The sequence below is a fragment of the Xenopus laevis genome, chromosome 4S (genome assembly GCF_017654675.1).
Source record: "Xenopus laevis strain J_2021 chromosome 4S, Xenopus_laevis_v10.1, whole genome shotgun sequence".
Lineage (NCBI taxonomy): Eukaryota > Metazoa > Chordata > Amphibia > Anura > Pipidae > Xenopus > Xenopus laevis.
The window spans coordinates 85,212,269-85,233,622 of record NC_054378.1 but is presented as its reverse complement, the minus strand read 5'-3'; the positions used below and the strand labels follow the sequence as shown (position 1 = coordinate 85,233,622).

The window sequence follows — 21,354 nt, the reverse complement described above, 5'->3', positions numbered from 1 at the left end:
GCCTGCGGAATGGCACTCGTGGCGCTTCGTTTTCCGAAGTTGCCCCAAGTTGCCTCACAAGGGAAATTAGTTGCTCCAAAGAAGAGATGATTTGTTGTTGGGCGATGAAATCTCCCCAAATCTCCAGATGTGACATTACCCTTATCCACAGATCTTTTTTTGTAAAAGCAATTTCCAATGATTGTATCAGACTAACTTGGCAAACCAATTAGACGGACAAATCTGGCAAAAATCTGCTCACAGATCTATTCATGTACCGACTGCTTTTTGAAAAACATTTGACTTATTTGCTTTGGAGAAAACTGATACAACATAGATGGGTAAAATCTTTGTTTTGGTGGCTGTCTCTTTCAACAGTCCCTTCAAATTGAACAGTGATTCTTAATCACTCACACTTAGGGGCACATTTACCTAGGGTCGAATATCGAGGGTTAATTAACCCTCGATATTCGACCGTCGAAGTAAAATCCTTCGACTTCGAATATCGTAGTCGAAGGATTTACCGGTATTCCTTCGAATCTATCAAACAAAATTCCTTCTGTCAAAAAAACCTTGGAAAGCCTATGGGGACCTTCCCCATAGGCTAACATTGGACTCGGTAGGTTTTAGGTGGCGAACTAGGGGGGTCGAAGAATTTTTTAAAGAGACAGTACTTCGACAGTCGAATGATTTTTAATTCGAATCATTCATAGTCGAAGTAGCCAATAAAATCATTCGAAATTCTAACTATTTTTCCTCTATTCCTTCACTCGAGCGAAGTAAATGGGCCCCTAAAAGTAACACAGGTAAAACGCCATTTAAAAAAGATTTTTCTTGTGTAACAATTAAGGAATACTATACTGTATATAATGTGTTGGTATGTTGGGAGCCATCACTTATTTTTACTTTATATACAGTACTTTATCGGTATTTTGGATGCCATCGCTTAGATGGTTATGCAAACCCATTCCTCTCAGGTCTCTGATGTAAAAGGGGAATATACAGATGTAGAGTATAGGTAGGGAAGCTCTTCCTTTAATGTTGTTGTTTTTCTGTGGCTTGAGAAGGTTTTTTGAAACCTGATGTGTTATAAAGTTTTGGGCTAATGTATGCCTGTCCTGTCCAGTCTGAGACAGTATGAACCTGTGCAGCTGCAGGAAGAACCTAAGGCTGAATGTCTTTGTGTGCTTCCCAAACCCTTTGAAGGGAAAGTCCCAATTGCTGTTTTTCATTTTTTGTTTTTAGTAATCATGATTGTAGAGACATTTTAGCCACATCCACAGCAGAATCTGCAGTACAGACATAAAGTACTATTGTGCTGCATCATAAATTTGGTTGTTCTCGGTTTCATTGTGCGGATAAATCACCCCTATTCTCAGCTTTCCTGTGTGCCTGCACTTAGATCCACAGCATCTGTCCAGTTGCAGGCACATGGACTGGAATTCAGCACCAAAATGTTAATCTGCAGGCAGAGAATCTACATGGTGTGCCATTAGCCTTCCAAATATGTGACAACTATTAGTGAACTGCTTAGAATGGTTTGTTTAGAAGAGATAATTAAATGGGTATACAGTAAGTTTGTGTTGGCCTGTCCTAAATTGCCAATCTGTAATTCAGCACACGAAGGAATGATAACACAATGCCTTAAACATATTTTTCTTTATTTCTGCTGTAAAAAATAGGGTGATATCTTACCACCGTGTTTTTACACCATGTATCCTACTGCAAAGTATTTTACATTTGAGCACATAATAAAAACATGGGATGCAAATTTACATTAAATCGTGGGGGAGGTAGTATAGTATGTCCTCCTTAAAGGGGTGGTTCACCTTTAAGTTCATCTTTAGTATGTTATAGAATGGCAAATTCAATTGGTCTTCATTGTTTATTTTTTATAGTTTTTGAATTTTTCTTCTAATTCTTTTCAGCTTTTAAATGGGGGTCACTGATCCCATCTAAAAAAACAAATGCTCTGTAAGGCTATACATGTATTGTTGTTGCTACTTTTTTATTACTCATCTTTCTATTCAGGTCTCTCCTATTCATATTCCAGTCTCTTATTTAAATCAGTGGATGGTTGCTAGGGTTATTTGAGCCGTAGCAACCAGATCGCTAATTAATTGCAAACTGGAGAGCTTCTGAATAAAAAGCTAAATTTAAAAAAACACAAATAATAATAATAAAAAAAAAAAATGAAAACCAATTGCAAATTGCCTCAGAATATCACTCTACATAATTAAGTTATATCAAAGATGAACAACCCCTTTAAGGAAGCATGTTCATATTATATGCGAAAAATACACTTATTCCCTGATTAAGTTGTGGGGCTATAACATCCTTTTTAATGTTCACTGTACCCTCAAAGCATGCTTACTGCAAGGCAAGGACTATTTTAGTCACAGATTTATGCTATCTTGATGCATGCTGTGAGAAAATCTAGGGAGTTGTCCCTGCTATGCAGAGAGTATTTAATTGCCAGCTTTGAGTGGTCACCCCCTTGACTTACTGGCCATGCCCCCTTTTTGACTCTATAAGAAGAGATCAAACTCCTATTTTATATTAAGGTGTACTTTTTTTCCTAAAATGTGCATTTAATATGTGAGGAACTGAACTAAAGACACAAGTACAGTTTCCATAGTGTTTTATAATAGAACATTCAAATGTGTAAATGCAAAACTCGCTGTTCTGGATTAATTAATATGTGTGATAGCACATAAGTATTTGATCAAGGTTCAAAGCATTATGTGTATGGTGGATTATCATGGGCTCTCTATTTAAAAATTTTTTACTGTGTTTTTGAACAAAAGATTTATTTTTTATGAGTTGAGTTATGGGATAATTCTTGTTAGTGGTGATTTATGCCCTTGGAACTGAGGCAAAATCCCATTTACTCTGGCCCTTGTTTGACTGGCCATTCATAATCCCCAAAGTATTTTGCAAAGCATTATATGCCTGGAAAATCTTAAACTGTCTTCACCTTAAACTGCCATGCCTGTAATAAAGTATAGTGGTGACATAGTGCTTTGAAACTGCTTTTCTAAAGCACAGAGGAAAATGTGTCCGCACTATATAAACAAGGCATAATAAAGACATCTATCTGTAGGAAGCAAGTGTATTTTTAAAATAGAAAAAACTAAAGTGCAATGAATACAGACATAGGTGAAAACAGAGCAACCACTAACCAACTGGATGAGGGATTCAACTGTGTTGCACAAACCAACTAACAACCTGCCAGTTTGCTTACACAATGTCAGATAATGAATAATAATTTTGTGTTTTGGTGCTGTGGAATAAAGTTATATTGCCACAAATCAAATCTCTGTGTAGGATCTCCTAAAATTCTGGTAAAGAGGGACACACACACCCCCTCCCTCTCTTTGTCTCTGTCTTTCATTTTGTGTGTGCATTCAATTAGTTCCTATAGTCACTTAGAAAGTAATATATATATATATATATATATATATATATATAATATATATATTCTATCTATCTAGAAACTTGAAGGCTTGCGATTGTGTGTATATTACTGACAAGGAAATGACAATAATAAAACTGCAGTACAGACATATTGCTAATCTAATAAATGCCATGACTTCAGAAAGCCAAGTGTGAAAACAATTTTTTTTTACTTGAACTATGTACATCTCCGTAGTTGTCCTCATTGCAGCATCCATTCATCCCATACAATGTGATGATTTATAATGCTAAGGATCCATAGATTTCATTCTAAACGTATAAACATTTTCTATCAGTGGTTTTTTTGTAATTATTTGATTTATCTTTGTTGTGAAATTCTATCTGACATCTAAAGTGGTTCACCTTCTAGTTAACTTTTAGTACATCATAAAATGGCCAATTCTAAGCAACTTTTTAATTGATCTTCATTATTGTTTTTGAATGAATTGACTTCTTCTGTCTCCAGCTTTCAAATGGTGGTCACTGACCCCATAAAAACAACAAATGCTCTGAAAGGCTAAACATGTATTCTTAATTGCTACTTTTTATTACTCCTCTTTCGATTCAGGCCCCCTTATATTTATATTCTAATCTCTCATAAAAATCAGTGCATGGTTGCTAGGATTATTTGGATCCTAGCAGCCGGCAGCTGAAATTGCAAACTAGAGAGCTGCTTAATAAAAATAAAAATTCATAAAAAGCTAACTCAAGCCACAAATAATAAAAGATAAAACCAATTTCAAATTGTCTCAGAATATCACTCTCTACATCATACTAAAAGTTGTTTTTTTTGTGTGCTTATTCATGTCTTCATGTAGAGAAGAAGTAGACGTGTACACAAAGAAAAAACACAGTTGTGAAGGAGCATAGGTTTCATTAAGATCATTGTAGCCCACCCTAAACAGCTTGGCATCCCATTACTGGCTCCCTAACAGTAGGCTGAGACCTCTGGCTCAAGCAAATGTTTGTTGGCAATATGCTTTAATACTCTTCCTTTTAGCTGTGATTGCTGATACAGTATGTTTTGGACAGTGAACATTCAACTACTGAGATCAAAGGGATTTGAGAGTTTGCCCGTCCAGGCCCTAAAAATAGCAATGTTTTCTATTTTCCGGGTTTCAAGTGATGTTCTAAAGTTTTGCATTTGCTGCTGTAGGGTATTAAGTTACAATTCTGAGTTTAACAACTGGGTTTCACCTGTGAAGATTCAGTAAAAAAAAAAAACACTGAGGAAATAGCCAGTATCGGTGTAAAGGTGGCCATACACGGGTCGATCAAAGCCGCCGACAGACCGAGTCAGAAGCTTATTGGCTCGTGTATAGGGCCCTCTGACGGGCTACCCCGATCAATATCTGGCCGTAAATCAGCCAGAAGTCGATCGGACGGGACTAAAAATCCTGTTGGATCGAGCCCGCGTCTGTTCGTTTATGCGGTCCCGCGATCCGACCGCCCTTTAGCCATTGTTAGGATCCCATCATTAAGCCCTAGGGCCCAAAATTGGATCAGCCCGATATTGCCCACCTCAAGATGGGCATATCAGGGAGAGATCCGCTCGTTTGGCGACATTGCCAAACGAGCTGATCTCTCCGTGTATGGCCACCTTAACAAAAGTATTTTTTACATCTGTAAAATGCAAAGCATGTAAGATATTTGTATTAATTTCACACAACCCATCATTTAGCATATACTTTAGTGGCACCCTGTCTTCTACCAGCAAAATGGATTTTTCTGCAAGAAGCTTTTTTTTTTTATTTTTTTTTTTATATACATTAAAGGAGAACTAAAGCTTAACTAAGGAAGTAGGCTAGAAATGTTTTACAGTGTGTTTTGGGCTTTTGTACCAGCCCAAGGCAACCACAGCCCTTTAGCAGTAAAGATCTGTCTCCAAATAAGACCCAGTAGCTCCTCATCTTCTTTTCTGCTGATTCACTACACATGCTCTGTGCTGCTGTCACTTACTGAGCTTAGGGACTGACTCAAAATATACAGTACATATAGAATATAAATGTCACAATATAAGGCTGATTGGTAATTAATACAGATTATCGGTAAATGGCAGAACAGAAACCAGTGCAACTAGCATCAGAATTTAATAATCAGCCTTGTAGCATCAACTTATATTATAGACAAACCGAATTTTCTGCTTGATAATTTGCATCGAACCCTAAGCTTAGCTTCTTAACAGCTGCTGAGAACCCACTGTGGGTGTCACACACTTTCCAAGATGGCGGCCCCCCTGTTACAAGTTTGAAGTCCTGTATCATTGCTGCTGTTGAGAAGCTAAATCTTCAGGCAGGTGCAATAAGTTTAGTATATAAAATATGGCACTTTTAGCCACATTAATTCTTAGGGTTCTTAGTTCTACTTTAAGATGCTGTGGTAAAGGTGCAGCTGTATTGTACAACATTTATCAAAAGCAAATAACTATGTAGAAACGGTATAATTAAAAATTACAGCAAACGAAAATCTTCTTAAAAATGAATTACCCCCATTTGTATGGGATTAATAGAAAAAAAAAATGTGTTGGTGACTAGCCATTATCTGTCTTGTCAAGCTTTTGACCTCGGAAGTCAGTGTAATTCTTTGAGCCTAAACTGGGCTGCCACAATGACAGCGCCAACTGGCTTCTGCTATCTTTTCTCAGTAGAGACTGTGCATGATGCTATAGAATTAGCAGTGCACACAATTCTGGGATAAAACATGGCACATTCTCTTATGGGATATCACCTTTTGTATATTGTATTTATACAATTGTATTTTAATGAATATTAAAGGGGTTTTTCACCTTCTAGACTTTTCTCACTTATTTTCAGATTGTTCACCATAAACAAATACTTTTTTTCAATTGCTTTTCATCTTATAATTTTTACCGGTTTCCCGAAATTTCACAGTCTGGCAACTCAGGGATGCAGGAACATTCTGAACTGTTACAATTTGCTACATTTATTTGATACAATTAGTTGATACATTTCTCAGCAGCATCTCTAGAGTATTAGCTACTATTGTATCAATTCTAACAGCTGCCTTTAATGAAACTTGGATTCTGCTCCGCAGGGCTAAAAATAACAAATGTATCAACTAAATGTATCAATTTAAGCAGTTATAGAGTCGGTGACCACCCGAGCTGATTTAAAAAGTGAAAAATGAAACTTTACACTTCAGTATTAGAAAAAGTCACAAATAGAAAAAGTATTTCTTGTAAACTATCTCAAACCAACTGAACTCAAAAAAGTGTTTGAAGGGGAACAACCCTTTTAATACAATATTATACGTTATTTTTGCATCACAATTTTTCCCCCTTCTTATGTAGATACATCTCTGGATATTTGCTACTGATTGTGATAGGTTCTGCTTCTTTTATGCAGCATGTTCTTAACTTAAGTGGTCCTAAATATAGAGAAGAGAATCCATCTGATGAATGGTATAGACACATGAAGTTTATGTTGCTGCAGTCCTCACTGGGAGTGTCTAACTGCAGACCAAGTGCAGATATGCTGATTGCAGCAAGGGCAGACATGGCTTTTTACGTTGTGTTTTTTTAAAAAAGCTCAAGTCGGGCATAAATACACAACTGAAACCGCACGCAACCTTCAACATGCGTTTTTCAGCACGTAGGTTTCTTTTCCCAATATGCACTTCTCATTGTTCTTTCCCCATAATTCCGTGAAAATAGAAAAGCTATTTAGAAATAGAAAAACTATTTACATCCCAAATGGAGCAGGAATGATCGTCAATATGCTACGTAAATACGTCACAGTCGTAAAAACGTATATGCATCATTTATCTTTGGACGCCATATTTAAAATACGCTGGATATTTACGCAAAGTGTGGTTTTAAACTTGCAGATCCCGTATAGTCTATTGATTTGGTATTTAATTGATGTATTGGAGTTTCTGCTAAAAAAACGCCAATACTTGCGTCCCGTGGTGGATTTCAGCTTGCAAGTGCCCTGTAAGAATTGCCATAGTGCGTTTTCCATTAGTTTCAGTGATAGTGCAGTTTATGCGTATTTACGCCCAACGGAGCGTTTTTAAAAATGCCACGCCTGGCCTTGCCACTCCGTACAGTAGAACATTGTTTTAATATAAGTCCTTGTGTTTCAAAGGTGTACAATTTGCCATCCTATACTGGTCTCCTATTTAAAAGCAAACATCTTATTGGTTGCTGTGGTTTAGTCCACGTGGAGTTAAGTGTCTTATGGCCAAAAAGAATAAAAATCTCTGGGCTGTAGGTTCAATGGACAACCAGCTTGTGGTACGTGGGGTGATTTTGGAGCCGTTTGCAAGCTTTATATTCCTGTGACTAATTTGCATGGCAGGTGAAAGATGCACAAGAAATCAGGTTTTTAATACATAATCTTTGTTTAGCTTTTATCTTTATAATATTTTGTTTTTATCCCATTACCTCTAAAATACACCTTTGACTACTTTCTGTAAATTCTAGACTTTGTTTCTTGTGGAATTGTTCTGGCACCATGGGATTAATTAGTGAGAAGTGGTATACCCAGAGTTTTCATTTGTATTTTCTGCTTTTTAAATAATTTACGGAGTCTGTAATTTATCTTTAATGTTTTATGAAAAGTCATGTTTTATTCAGATATAATAACCTGCCAAGAAAGAACTGGGATTTCTATGGTGAAAGTCTAGAGTACAACTACTTATGAAATAGAAAGCCTTATTCATTTATGTATTGATCATTATTTGTTTTTTGCACTACCGTGCTTAATAAAGTACACTTGTGTTGTTTCTTAGCTTTTAGCTGTTACTTTGTCTGGCTGATCATTTGATGGGTATTATATGTCCTTTTACATCCTGTGTAGTTGCTGTTATGTTTGTAATGTTTGCCATGCCTTTGGAACTTAAAAATGACTTCTAAGCAAATTTGAAATTAAGATATTTGAAAATTATATTGCCTTTAAAAGCAGTATTTTTCTGTTCCTTTCTGCTCTGCATACCTCCCAACTGTTCTGTTTTTGCGGGACAGTCCTCATTTTGACAGCTCAACAGTCCTGGATTGTTAGTGAAATGTCCCAATTTTCTCTTTGATCTCCTGTACTGAATAGCCAGAAAAAGATACAAAGTTTCTAAAGCTTAATTGGCTTTTGGCAGAGAGCCCAGAATATGTGACAGGTGCACTTATATACATTTGTAGCAATTTTTGTCCCTCTTTTTATTTTCAAAATGTTGGGAGATATGGCTCTGGTAGTTCTATTTTTTCGGTTTTGCGTGCTGCTTCTTAGTGTGATGGTACACTGTAAGATTTGTCATCCTTGGTTAAATCTGTAGTACTGTGGGTAACAAATCTCTTGCTTACCATCGTATAACATTAAAATCACCAATTACTTATTTAAAGGGGAGGTCCACCTTTAAGTAAACTTTTAGGATGTAATAGAATGGCCAAATCTAAGCAACAAATGGTTTTCATTATTTATTTTTTATAGTTTTATAATTTATTTGCCTTTATGGTTTTGTTTTTTTTATTTCTTGCTGCAAGTATAGAGTATAAGTAATTCTAAAACAACTGAATTTGCTGAGTAATCATTTAAGAGGGGCTTCTTCAGTTCAATGATTACTCTGCAAGTCCAGTTGTTTTAGAATTCTTGCTTTAAACCGGGCAAATTCTGAAATTGAAAATAATCACATTTTACTTATTGATCCCAATGAGTAAAGTCAAACAAACCAGCAGCCCACCGAGAAGCCCCTGTGTATGTATATGTGTGTGTGTGTGTATATATATATATATATATATATATATAGATATAGATATAGATATAGATATAGATAGAGGATTCTCTGGGTCAGAAAATTATGATTGGGTGCCTTTGAAGACATCCAAACATCGGCCACTGACTGATATGACTTGGATATCGGTCGGTTCGTCGATCAGGATGGACAGAAAATTTTGATCGGGTGCCTTTGAAGACCTCCAAACATCGGCCACTGTTAGTGCTGAATCGTTAGATACAGGTAGAATTCTGTTGTTTCTACCTGTATATCTGACACTTCAGCTCTACATGTGTGTATTGAAACGAACAATCTTTCTTGGAAAGATCATTTCTAAGAAAGATTGTAATTGTTATGCCTGTGGCCACCTTAAGGCCCTGTTCTAGGTCCTCTGCTGTTCTCGCTCTATACAACTTCGATAGGAAAACTTATTCAGTCGTTTGGACTTCAGTATCACCTTTATGCTGATGACACACAACTCTACTTGTCCACTCCCGATCTTTCTAATTCTGTCCTTTCCCAAGTTACAGACTGTCTCTCTGCTGTCTCCTCCTGGATGTCACAGCGCCACCTGAAACTGAACCTTTCAAAAACAGAACTCATTATATTCCCTCCAAGATCTTCCCCTGTCCCTCAGATATCACTCACATTAAACACCACCACCTTTCATTCCACCAAACAAGCACGCTGCCTAGGAGTTATCCCAGACTCGCATCTGTCTTTTTCCCCTCACATTCAAACACTTGCAAAATCTTGTCATATTCAACTGCGCAACATTGCCCGAATACGACCCTATATCAGTTCAGAATCAACTAAAACACTGATTGTCTCATCATCTCCCGCCTTGATTACTGCAACCTACTCCTCACAGGTATTCCAACAAGTCACCTTTCACAACTCCAATCTATTCTAAATGCGGCCGCTAGACTCATTCATCTATCTCACCGCTCAACATCAGCTGCTCCCATATGCATGTCCCTTCACTGGCTCCCAATTTCCTCTAGAATCAAATTCAAATCACTAACGCTCACATTCAAGGCCCTCAATAATGAAGCCCCTCCCTATATTTCATCTCTGATCTCCAAAAACACTCCTTCACGCAACCTTCGCTTTGCTTCTGATCTTCGCCTCACTTCTCCTCTGGTCACTTCTGCCCATTCTTATCTACAAGACTTCTCTCAGGCTTCTGCTTTTCTCTGGAACTCTCTGCCTCGAGCTGTCAGACTTTCTCCATCTTTCCAAACTTTCAAGCACTCCTTTAAGACCCACTGTTTAAAGAAGCTTATTCAATGTACCTTAATTAATCAATCATTGCTGTATCAAAAATCACAAATTGTTAATAAAATCCTAATGTCTCAATTGTACCCTAACCTTTACTTTGTAAACTCTAATTTGTAGGGCCCTCTAATCCTATTGTACTCTGTAACCCCTGTTTGTTATCCACCATGTATTCCCTGTTGATATAACTAAGGTGAAGCACTGCGCATCTTGTCAGCGCTATATAAATAAATGATGATGATGACCGTAAACCACTGAGCCACTGTTTACACTTTCTTGCTTCTTTCTTGCAAATGAAACTTGTCCCATAGTGGTAAAAACTGTGAAATACTTCTCACAGTAAAATTCTTGGGGCATGGCATAATACCCTAGCTGAAGGATGTGATTTAAAATTCATATTAGCTGTGTCTATATGTATTCTCTGTGTAAATTTGCCTAGAAGTGACCGTTTTATAAAGCTTTGGAACAGGCCCAACCAGTTCTTTGTTGCATAAATAAGGAACTTGATATTGCAGGTTTAGTAGTTTGCTGATTATATACCTTTCATGTACTTCCAGTAAATATTGGTTGGTATCTTGTGTTAAATATCTCCAGTTACCACATATAGGTGTAAAAAAAACAAGCTTTCAGCTTTCCTTATCATTTGATGGTTGGCAAATGGTGTATGTGTTGTGCGCAACCTCGTCTCTCCTAATCACATGTTTTGGTTTTCTCCTGCATTAGTCTGTTTACATTTTTTTTCTTTTTTCATTTTAGAGAAGAGCTTAAACCCACGTCATGTCTGTTACATAAAGTAACAAGACCTAGTCCTCTGTGTCCTAGTGAATCAGTCCTTTTCCCTTTTTATATTTGCTTTGTTCTCCGTTTGGAGTGTGACGATGGTTTCTCTCTCCAAATGTTACAGTTCAGTCAAGATGTCTTATGCATTGCATCTCAAGCTGCTACTGCTGCCGCTAAGCACAAAATCATACATTGAAATAATGGAGTATTTCAAATATTCTCATGGCCCATCTATAGTTACAACCTGTTATAGAAATAGCACTAAGCTAAGTTTTATTATGCCTTTTTATGCTTTCTCCTATAACTCCTAGGGTATGAGGCTTAACCGGTGGATCTTTGGGTAATGTGCATCCAGCTCTCTTCTGTGTCAAACTGTGCACACTGGCCTACCTGTGCTGACATGTTGAACAGAAACGGAACCATTTGAGCTTGTGCAATCTGCCTTACTGATATTTTAGAACCTTAAAGGGATTCTGTCATGATTTTTATGGTGTAGATTTTATTTCTAAATGACACTGCAAATAATTCACTTTACCATATAAAATGTAATCCCTGAACCAATAAGTGTATTTTTTTTTTTAATTGTAATATTGGTGTGTAGGCAACCATCTCATGTCATTTTACCTGGTCATGTGCTTTCAGAAAAAGCCAGCAATTTAGGATGCTTTCTGGCAGGCTGTTGTTTCTCCTATGCAATGTAACTCAATGTATCACAGTGGGACCTGGATTTTACTTTTGAGTGCTGTTCTCAGATCTACAGGCAGCTGTTATCTGGTTGCCTTTCCATTGTTTTGTTGTTAGGTTGCTGGGAGGGAGGGGGTGATATCACTCCAACTTGCAGTAAAGAGTAACTGAGGTTTATCAGAGCACAACTTGTATACAGTGAATGAGTTCTGCCGCACACCTGTAATCCACTTCTGCTGCAATGGTGGTGCAGGTCCTCCGTAGTCCCTGCCGGCTCCCCTAGTAACAGTAATTGTTTGTGTGTGTGGATCTGTTTTCAAACAATTGCTGTTATCCGAGCACAAGTTATATGACTGGGGGCAGCTGGGAAACTGACAGTATGTCTAGCCCCATGTCAGATTTCAAAATAAATATTAAAAAATCAGTTTGCTCTTTTGAGAAATGGATTTCAGTGCAGAATTCTGGTGAAGCAGCACTATTAACTGATGCGTTTTGGGAAAAAAAAATTCCCATGACCATATCCCTTTTAAGACATTTCTTTTCTATGTACCGTAAGCTTTCATTACCTGTATAAAAGTAGATCTTGTCAGTCCACCATACTGCAATATGTATTGGCTCTCTATGTTGAAGTATACCTTGTTAGTGTCTCTCCAGCAATGCAGTGGGGAGCAATACACTGTGCAGACTCAGGCTGGGCTATAGTGGGTACACAGAGGAGAGAAATACCATTAAGTGCCTGATAATTCTCTTACGGGAAGGATTTGGCTCTTCTAATGGGGAATAGTTAGCACTTTGTTATTAAAGCATCCACATGGCCTCTTTGCTGAGTAAAAGAGCTGGTGCTTAATCATGTAAAACAAGCAGTCAGAGTGAATGTATGTTTCTTCAAGACAGAATGAAAATATTTAGGTTTAGCTATGATTAAAACATAAAATATTTCCCCTATTTTGACTTTAGTGGTCTTAACAATATCAGGGCTATGCAGCAGGTTAGGGTGGCCATCCCTTAATTTGAAACCTGTCAGTAGCACATTTAATGGGTTTTCTTGAGTTCTTTAAAAGTCCCAACTAAGCCAGTATACACTAAATCAATATGCTAAGGAAGAGCAGGGCAATCATATACAGGTATGGGATCGCTGTCCGGAAACCCGTTATCCAGAAAACTCTGAATTACGGACAGGTCGTCTCCCATAGACTCAATTTTATCCTTATTTTTTAAACACTTTTCCTTTTTCGCTGTAATACTAAAACAGTAAATTGTACTTGACCAAGACTAAAATAAAATTACTCCTTATTGGAAGCAAAACCAGCCTATTGTTTTTTTTTTTTGTTTTCATGATTTTATAGTTGACTAGGTATGAAGATCCAAATGACGGAAATATCCATTATCTGGAAAACCCCAGGTCCCAAGCATTCTGGATAACGGGTCCCATACCTGTATTTGGATTGCTAATTACCTGTGCAACCAAATGTAGCCTCAACCATACATTCATACTCTCTTGCTCTTTGAGGAGAAGAGCAAACCTGGTTTTACCTTCTTTGACTTTTGTCATATTGCTCTTTTATTATGAGCATTGGTCTTTGTCTGGAGACTTATTGAATGAAAAGGATCTGTTTGTATGTTCACATTGGTGGTGCTGTGTATCTAGAGTAACATGCTGGCACTATGCAAATAAAGTCTATTAATAATGATTGCAATTGCAGAGAGCTAGACAACAGTATTATTCTTGCAGGAACTAAATTCTTTTGTGGATGATTTGTAATCTTTCAAAGCTGTTTAAAAATAAACTTGATAAACCTGATGCTCCGTCTACTTAGCTGCTATTTAACTTTTACTATTATACACCCCATGTGAGTAATGCACACACATTTCCATAAAGGGGAAGGGTATAATAGAATATTTAGCAATAATTTTCATTTATTAAATATTCTTAAATGTTGCATACTTGGTGTTTGTTATTAATTAGGAGACACCTGTGCAGAAGGTGTTTTAGGACTATAACATGAATTCTTACCGTTACCCACCAAGTTAAAATTAATAAACACGATCAAAACACCTTGAGCTGTGTTTTGCAATTGTCAAAATGAGTAACAAAAAGTGAGAAATATTGTGATTTTTGGGTAACCGTAATAATCAAGGTGTTTTGATAACTTGTACAATGAGAAGATAGTTTGCACTCGTGCAAAAGCTTTTAGACATACATTAATGTTACATGAGAACCTCTCCTCTTTCTTATGTACATATCTCATACTGTCTGGCCTATATTACACTGGTCATATCCTCTTACTATGTGCAAAGTGCTCTAATCTCAACCCCCTTACTTTTATTTTTTTTTTTTCTTCTTCCAGAAATAAGCCTTGCTATTGCCTACAAAGTGTCTATACTTTCATCAAGGATAAAATAAAGCATAATTATTCCCATAAATACACATACTTTCTTGTCATGAACCCCCACGCTTGCCACTTTCACTGGAGACTTTCCATGCATGATATGGCAGCTTTTTAGTGGCTTATTGAAAAAGCCAAATTAAAATAAGTAATTGAAATAGACAAAACATTCCACAGTAATGCCCCAGTACACCTTACTGCATCCTTATACAGATGTAATGTCGTAATTGAAAGTAAAGGTAGATAAATGACAGCGTAAGTCTGGTGTGGGGAAGAAAATATTCTTTATAAATAGCGTGATCGTGTCTTTTTAATGGATCATAACAAATGAAACCATGCAAAACCTGGCAGTATACACTAGCACGCCATGGCATGCAAGCCTTTCAGAAAGAAACAATAATAAATACTGTTCAAAGCAGAAAACACAAAGGGAATTTAGTCATGGCCTCTTCATCATTTTGTTGTGTAAGTAGCCTCAGTGCAAACTTTATATTATCGCTGACCATTATAGATCAGGAATTGTGTTTATACATTTGATCCCATATACAAAGTGGTAAATTATCAATTAGGGTAAGGCCACACGAGGAGATTCGGGGAGATTTTGTCGCCTGGCGACTAATCGCCTTGTCTTTCGAGCGACTATCTCCCCAAACTGCCTCATCGTTTTTTCCCCATAGGCTACAATGAAAAGTCGCCTGCGCTAATGCACACGCGGCGATACGTTTTCAATAGTCGCCCAAAGTTGCCTCACTGAGGCTCAACAGGGACATAGATAACAAATGTATCCATTTATAAGTTTACAGGGTCGACCCCCCCCCTCCCAGAGCTGCTTTAGAAAGTGAAAAATGACCCTATACTTCAATATTAGAAAAAAGGTGACACAAGGCAATTGTGAAAAAGTTATTTCTGGTGATCTATCTGAAAACAACTAGTTGATTGAAGGTGAACCACCCCTTTTATCCAAGCTAAGATATAATTAATCCTTATTGGAAGCAAAACCAGCCTATTAGATTTATTTAATGTTTACATGATTTTCTAATAGACTTAAGGTACAAAGATCCAAATAACGTTCGTTTTCTGAAAAACCCCAGGTCCCGAGCATTCTGCATAATACGTCCCATACCTGTGCAATGTTAGTGAAGTTAAGGCATTTTCGGGAACATCTGAAACCTGTGGTAGGTAAGCTGCTACAGTATACTGTCATTATTAAGAAATATGTTAGGTGCAGCTGCTAGACAAAAAGGTATAACCTTTAAATACAAATATGTTTTTTAAGTTCTCCTCTCTCTCTCTCTCTACAGGACAGCAGAAGCAGTATAGTCGCTGAACCCATGGGTATTTTCCCAAAAATCGACTTTTCAGACCCATTGGCTCAGCCACATTTGGATGAGATGAAGGACCAGATAAAGCGTGAAATTAGAAAAGAACTTAAAATCAAAGAAGGTGCTGAAAATCTTCGAAAAGTCACTACGGATAAAAAAAATTTGGCTTATGTTGACAATATATTAAAAAAGTCAAACAAAAAACTAGAAGAGCTTCACAACAATCTTCAAGAACTGAATGCACATATTGTAATGCGAGAGGCAGAGAATCTTCCAGGTACTGTAATTCTGTGGCTTCTGACTTAATTTAATACATTTATAGTAATTTAATATTCACTTTGGAAAATTGGAGTCAGAAATTGATGGATTTTGTGTCTCTAGTCGGCCAAATGAAAATTCTCTTTTTAGAAAGTGTAGTGGTGCCTCTTAATGATCACATTCCCATCTTAGAATACAAATTAGTCCATTAAGAGGTAGCTTACATTTTTTTTTTTTTTTAAATATTGTTTTTGAGGTTGTTTATTTTTTATTATGCTGACTGAGCAGGATTTCTATGGCAATTGTTCTATAGTAAGAAAGAAATGCTGACTCATTTACAGTTTGATAGCATTGTTCATTTCTTCCTGGCAGTGACTTAGCATTTAGTCATATAGTTGACAATTGCGATATATAACCTGAAGTGTTTCCAATAGAGAAGGGGCATGCTGTTGTATTTTTGTTTATTTCATTTAAATATAGGCATTGAAGTGCTACTACCCTAAAAGCTTTTACCCTGGCTACTATATGGAAAATCTTGCTTCCGTCCAGGGCCGCCATTAGAAATCACGGGGCCCCGTACAACAAAATGTTTGGGGCCCTCCCACCCTTGCACCCAAGCCCCACCCATATCCCGCCCACTCCACATCACAGTTAAAAGACGACACAGACATCAGAGCTAAAAAAGTAACTCCCCCCACAAACACAAATTATAAAAAGCTATTGATGGTAAGGGCCCCCTTATAAGTTAAAAAAAAAAAAAAAAGCATTGGTGCCAGGGCACCCCCTTACAAGTAAAAATTGGGGCCCCAAAGAATATTTTTTTAAAAAAAACATTGGCGCCAGGGCCCCCCATACGTTTAAAAAAAAAAAAAAAAAGCATTGGTGGCAGGGTCCCACAAGTGGAAAAAATTGGGGCCACACCCCAAAAATATTTTTTTTAAAAAAACATTGGCACCAGGGCCCCCCTTACAAGTTAAAAAAAAGTTGGGGCCCCAACGAATATTTTTTTAAAAAAAACATTGGTGCCAGGGCTCCCCTTACAAGTTAAAAAAATTGGGGCCCCAAATTTAAAAAAAAAAAACTTTGGTGGCAGGGGCCTATAGAATATTAAAATAATACATTGGTGGCCAGGGGATTAAAAAAAAACACAAATTGGTATTCAGTAGAATTGAACTCATGGCTTCAGGACTTCAAATTAGCCTCCTTTCGTGACTTTGGGTCTTTTCGCCGCTTTAAGACTTCAATGTCGGCTGTTTTCGTGGCTTCGGGTCATTTCGCTGCTTCTGGACTTTGGCTGTTCAGGACTTCAAAAATGGCCACAAAGCTTCAGCGCTCGCAAAGGGGGGTCCGGCTCTTTCAAAAGTGCAGCACTGCCGGGCCCCCATTCATGCCCGGAACACTTGTCCCCCCCTGATGGCGGCCCTGCTTCCGTCTATATCATACTAAAAGTACACCATTGCAGTGGCTTATACGCAGGCCAAGAGTCAGCCTATTGGCACTTATAATTCACTTAGTTTGCTGAAGTCTCAACAGTCATAGAGCCTGCTTAGATTTACAACTTTTCAGTTGACCCGATTACTGATGATTTTACAACCGATATTGTCCTGTTATTGAGGCATCTATGTCCTGCATATACATAATATAAATACTAAGGGGTAGATTTATTAAGGGTCAAAGTGAAAATTCAAATTTTTTTTTTTTTTTTTAAAAATCTTGTTCAAAACTCTCATTCGAATTGTGAATTATCCAAACGCTATTTGAGTTTTAAATGAATTTGTATTCGAATTTCAAGATTTATCATACTCTAATTTGACTATTTGCCACCTAAAACCTGTCGAATTACTGTATAATTCAATGGAAGAGGCGTGGGAATCGAATTTTTTAAATTCAAACCGTTTTTATAATTTGAATCAAATTCGATTCGAGTTTTCAGGTCGTTTAAATTAGTTTGAGTTAAAAAAAAAATATGATATTAATACATTTTTAGGGGAGTTTAAAAAAGACCCTTAATAAATGTGCCTCTCAATATTTCATTTAGGAATGTGCAACACTTCCCACTAGAATGTGCACAGTAGTGGCATCTGAAGGCATGCTGTTTCTTGGTTTCTCTTTATATTTCTATGTTACAAGTGTGTGTAAAGATTGTTGGCTTGTTCATTGGATGACCTGCTGGTCAAGTGGGCAGTTCATCTGTTGACCTGCTCATTGGTGTTGGCCAACTACAGACATACAATCATAGGCTGAGGGCACACACAATGCTGACTCAGCTGGTCTCAGCCTTTATTTCTTCAGGCTGAGAGAATCCGCTCCATTACCCATCTCCATTTATCTGCACTAAAAAGTACAGCTTCTGCTTGAGTTCAGGACATGGAGCGAAGGTTGGCCCAAAAGCGTGAAAGCAGGCATTTAGCTCCGTGTCCGTTCAGCCTTATGTAACACCAACATATTGTATATCAAATGTTTTAGTACAGGTTCTGATCTAAAATGCAAGGTCAGGGGTCAGCTGGAAGAAATGTGCTTAGTCATATAATTGCCAATAGGTGGTTCTTTTATTTCTGACAAATAAGAGTTGCCATAATTTTACAGGATTCTTCCACCCAGGAAGTCTTACTTATATCACATGTAGATTATTTTTTTTTTTTGTTATTTAAATATATTTGTATTCTTTCCCAGAATTTTTGGGCAACATTCAAGCCACTCTGCCTCTTAGCCGGTGTCCTAAATAAAATTAAAGAAATCTATATTGTGTGGACAGCCACAATTCTGATATTGAAAGTAAACCATGACTCACAGCGAACAATTCATCTTTCCCCCCAGCTCATCTAGCTGGAGCACTAATGTAATAAAAAACAACTGCCTGGGTGCAGGTTAATGATATTATGTAAATCAAACTACTGAAAATACACAGGACTTATGAAGAAAAAAAGGTTTTTATTTTAACAGAAAAAAAACCAACGTTTCAGCTTGGTCCCTAGCCTTTCTCAAAGACCTAGCTGAAACGTTAGTTTTTTTTTTTCTGTTAAAATAAAAACATTTTTTTTGTGTGCTAGCTTCTTCTGAGCCATTGTAAATACTAATACATAGCTCTGCACCCAGGCACTTTATACCAGTATATGTGCTGTGCCGGCGGTGCAATGAGGCTGTGACCACAAAATACATATAGACACATACAAGAGTCCTCAGCACTCAACCCATTATCAATATATTTAAGACAGAGACATTTTGTGCATACTGCTATACTGAAAAATGCCTTACCCTTTAAACAAAACATGGATTGTTTGTCCATATATTGCAATATATTTAAGCTGGCCAACTAAGTCAGTCATTCTATATATATATATATATATATATAGTCTACTAGAAATTCATTTAAACATTAAATAGACCCAATAGGCTGGTTTTGCTTCCAATAAGGATTAATTATATCTTATCTCTCTATCTCTCTATCTCTCTATCTCTATATATATCTCTATATCTCTATCTCTATCTCTATATATATCTCTATATCTCTATATATATCTCTATATATATCTCTATATCTCTATATATATCTCTATATATATCTCTATATATATCTCTATATATATCTCTATATATATCTCTATATATATCTCTATATCTCTATATATATCTCTATATCTCTATATATATCTCTATATCTCTATATATATCTCTATATCTCTATATATATCTCTATATCTCTATATATATCTCTATATCTCTATATATATCTCTATATCTCTATCTCTATATATATCTCTATATCTCTATCTCTATATATATCTCTATATCTCTATCTCTATATATATCTCTATATCTCTATCTCTATATATATCTCTATATCTCTATCTCTATATATCTCTATATCTCTATCTCTATATATATCTCTATCTCTATCTCTCTCTCTCTCTCTCTCTCTCTCTCTCTCTCTCTCTCTCTCTCTCTCTCTCTCTCTCTCTCTCTCTCTCTCTCTCTCTCTCTCTCTCTCTCTCTCTCTCTCTCTCTCTCTCTCTCTCTCTCTCTCTCTCTCTCTCTCTCTCTCTCTCTCTCTCCCATAGAATGCTTACATTTAGTTCTTACATGGGATGATAAACGGGGTGAAAACTTCTTAAGTATATAATTAGAAATAAACTATATATCGGCAACAGATGTCCTAAATGCTGCCTTAACAGATTCAAAATTGAAATAAAAAATGCTTCACTTAATGATGACACTGGTTCTTTAACATTTTTTCCTGTTCTTTCCCCTTTCCTTTTCTATGCAACGTATGGTATTTGAATTAAACTGCTACTGAAACAAACGTGTCATTGTTCTGTTTACACTTTTCTTTCCACATTTTCTGTACATTCTGTCATTGTTTTCTGTTCCACTCATTTTAAGACACTTTCTATGGCAAAAGAAATCCCCACTGCACACAGGACTTATTTTCCACCAGCATTTTTCAGCAGAGAAGCACCTAAATGTGACTGCACGCCTCTTGGAAGATTCAGTTTAAGTAAATGACATACTGCACAGCCATATTTAGGCTCTTCTCCACTGGTTGAAAAATACCAGCAGAGAATAAAGTGTTTGGCCATCCAAAACATGCCATTTTTCTATGCCAAACGAGCACAATAACAAATGAGAAAATCACTAATGAATACTGTAGAGTGCATTCATTCCACAGAAAAATATATTGCTGATACTAGGCCAGGCTGCCTGCCATTGACATGTAGTGGGATTCCTGACTGTGGCACTTACACTGTGTGCCTCAGGCTGGCCATACACATACTGTTTTTTTCTGCAAGGGTGCCAAATGAACAGATTTATGCCAAATTTTGCTACCCACATGCTGGGCCACACCAGGATTATGCGAATACAATTTTTAAGCCCATATTTATTCAGCAGGCCTTTTGGGGGCCCATGCACCCACCTTCTTGCTCAAAAAAAAAAAGTTTAATCTTGAAAGCACAAAAGTCCTTTTAAAACATCAGCATTGCTTTTATGCCGGAAGATGTTGCACCCTGAGTTGCCTTTCTCAGTTGCACTTTTTCCAGCTCACCTGTCTGCCCATATGCAAAAGCAAGATGGCCTAAATATAATCTTTAGCTTCTTACTTAAGGTAGCTGGATGATTCGAAGGACTTGCTGTGTGTGGCAGATTTATCTCTTATTCACTCTCTTATCAGATCATGTAGACTACTGTAACTCTTTATTAATTGGCCTTCCCCGCCAGACCTTTCCAGTCCATAATGAACAGTGTCGCCCAGCTTATACACCTCAGCATCTGCTCCTCCTCTGCCATGCCACTGCCAATCCCTGCACTGACTTCCGCCACCTTTCAAAATAAAATTCAAACTAATGACCTGGCATTCAAAGCACTTCCTACATCTCTGAACTCACCTCTAGATACTCACCCAACAATTTACTATTGTTGCTCCTCAACGCTTCTCTAATTACATGCTCGCATTCAACACTTTGTAAGGGCTGCACCCCTCTTCTGGAATT

The 21,354-nt window shown here is 37.1% G+C and overlaps 1 protein-coding gene across 4 annotated transcripts in view; it reads left to right on the top strand.

Annotated features, from left to right (window-relative positions):
• The window catches only part of pkn2.S (protein kinase N2 S homeolog), a 74,158-nt gene that overhangs the window by 25,284 nt on the left and 27,520 nt on the right, over positions 1 to 21,354 (top strand). For 2 of the 4 annotated variants that reach the window (XM_018261037.2, XM_018261035.2), the window contains exon 2: positions 15,590 to 15,887. In XM_018261037.2, the coding sequence (XP_018116526.1) occupies positions 15,620 to 15,887 (268 nt within the window). In that variant the 5' untranslated portion in view covers positions 15,590 to 15,619. Of the gene's footprint in view, positions 1 to 15,379; positions 15,468 to 15,589; positions 15,888 to 21,354 lie in introns of those variants that run through there. The other 2 variants (XM_018261036.2, XM_018261038.2) reach the window with 2 other exon arrangements.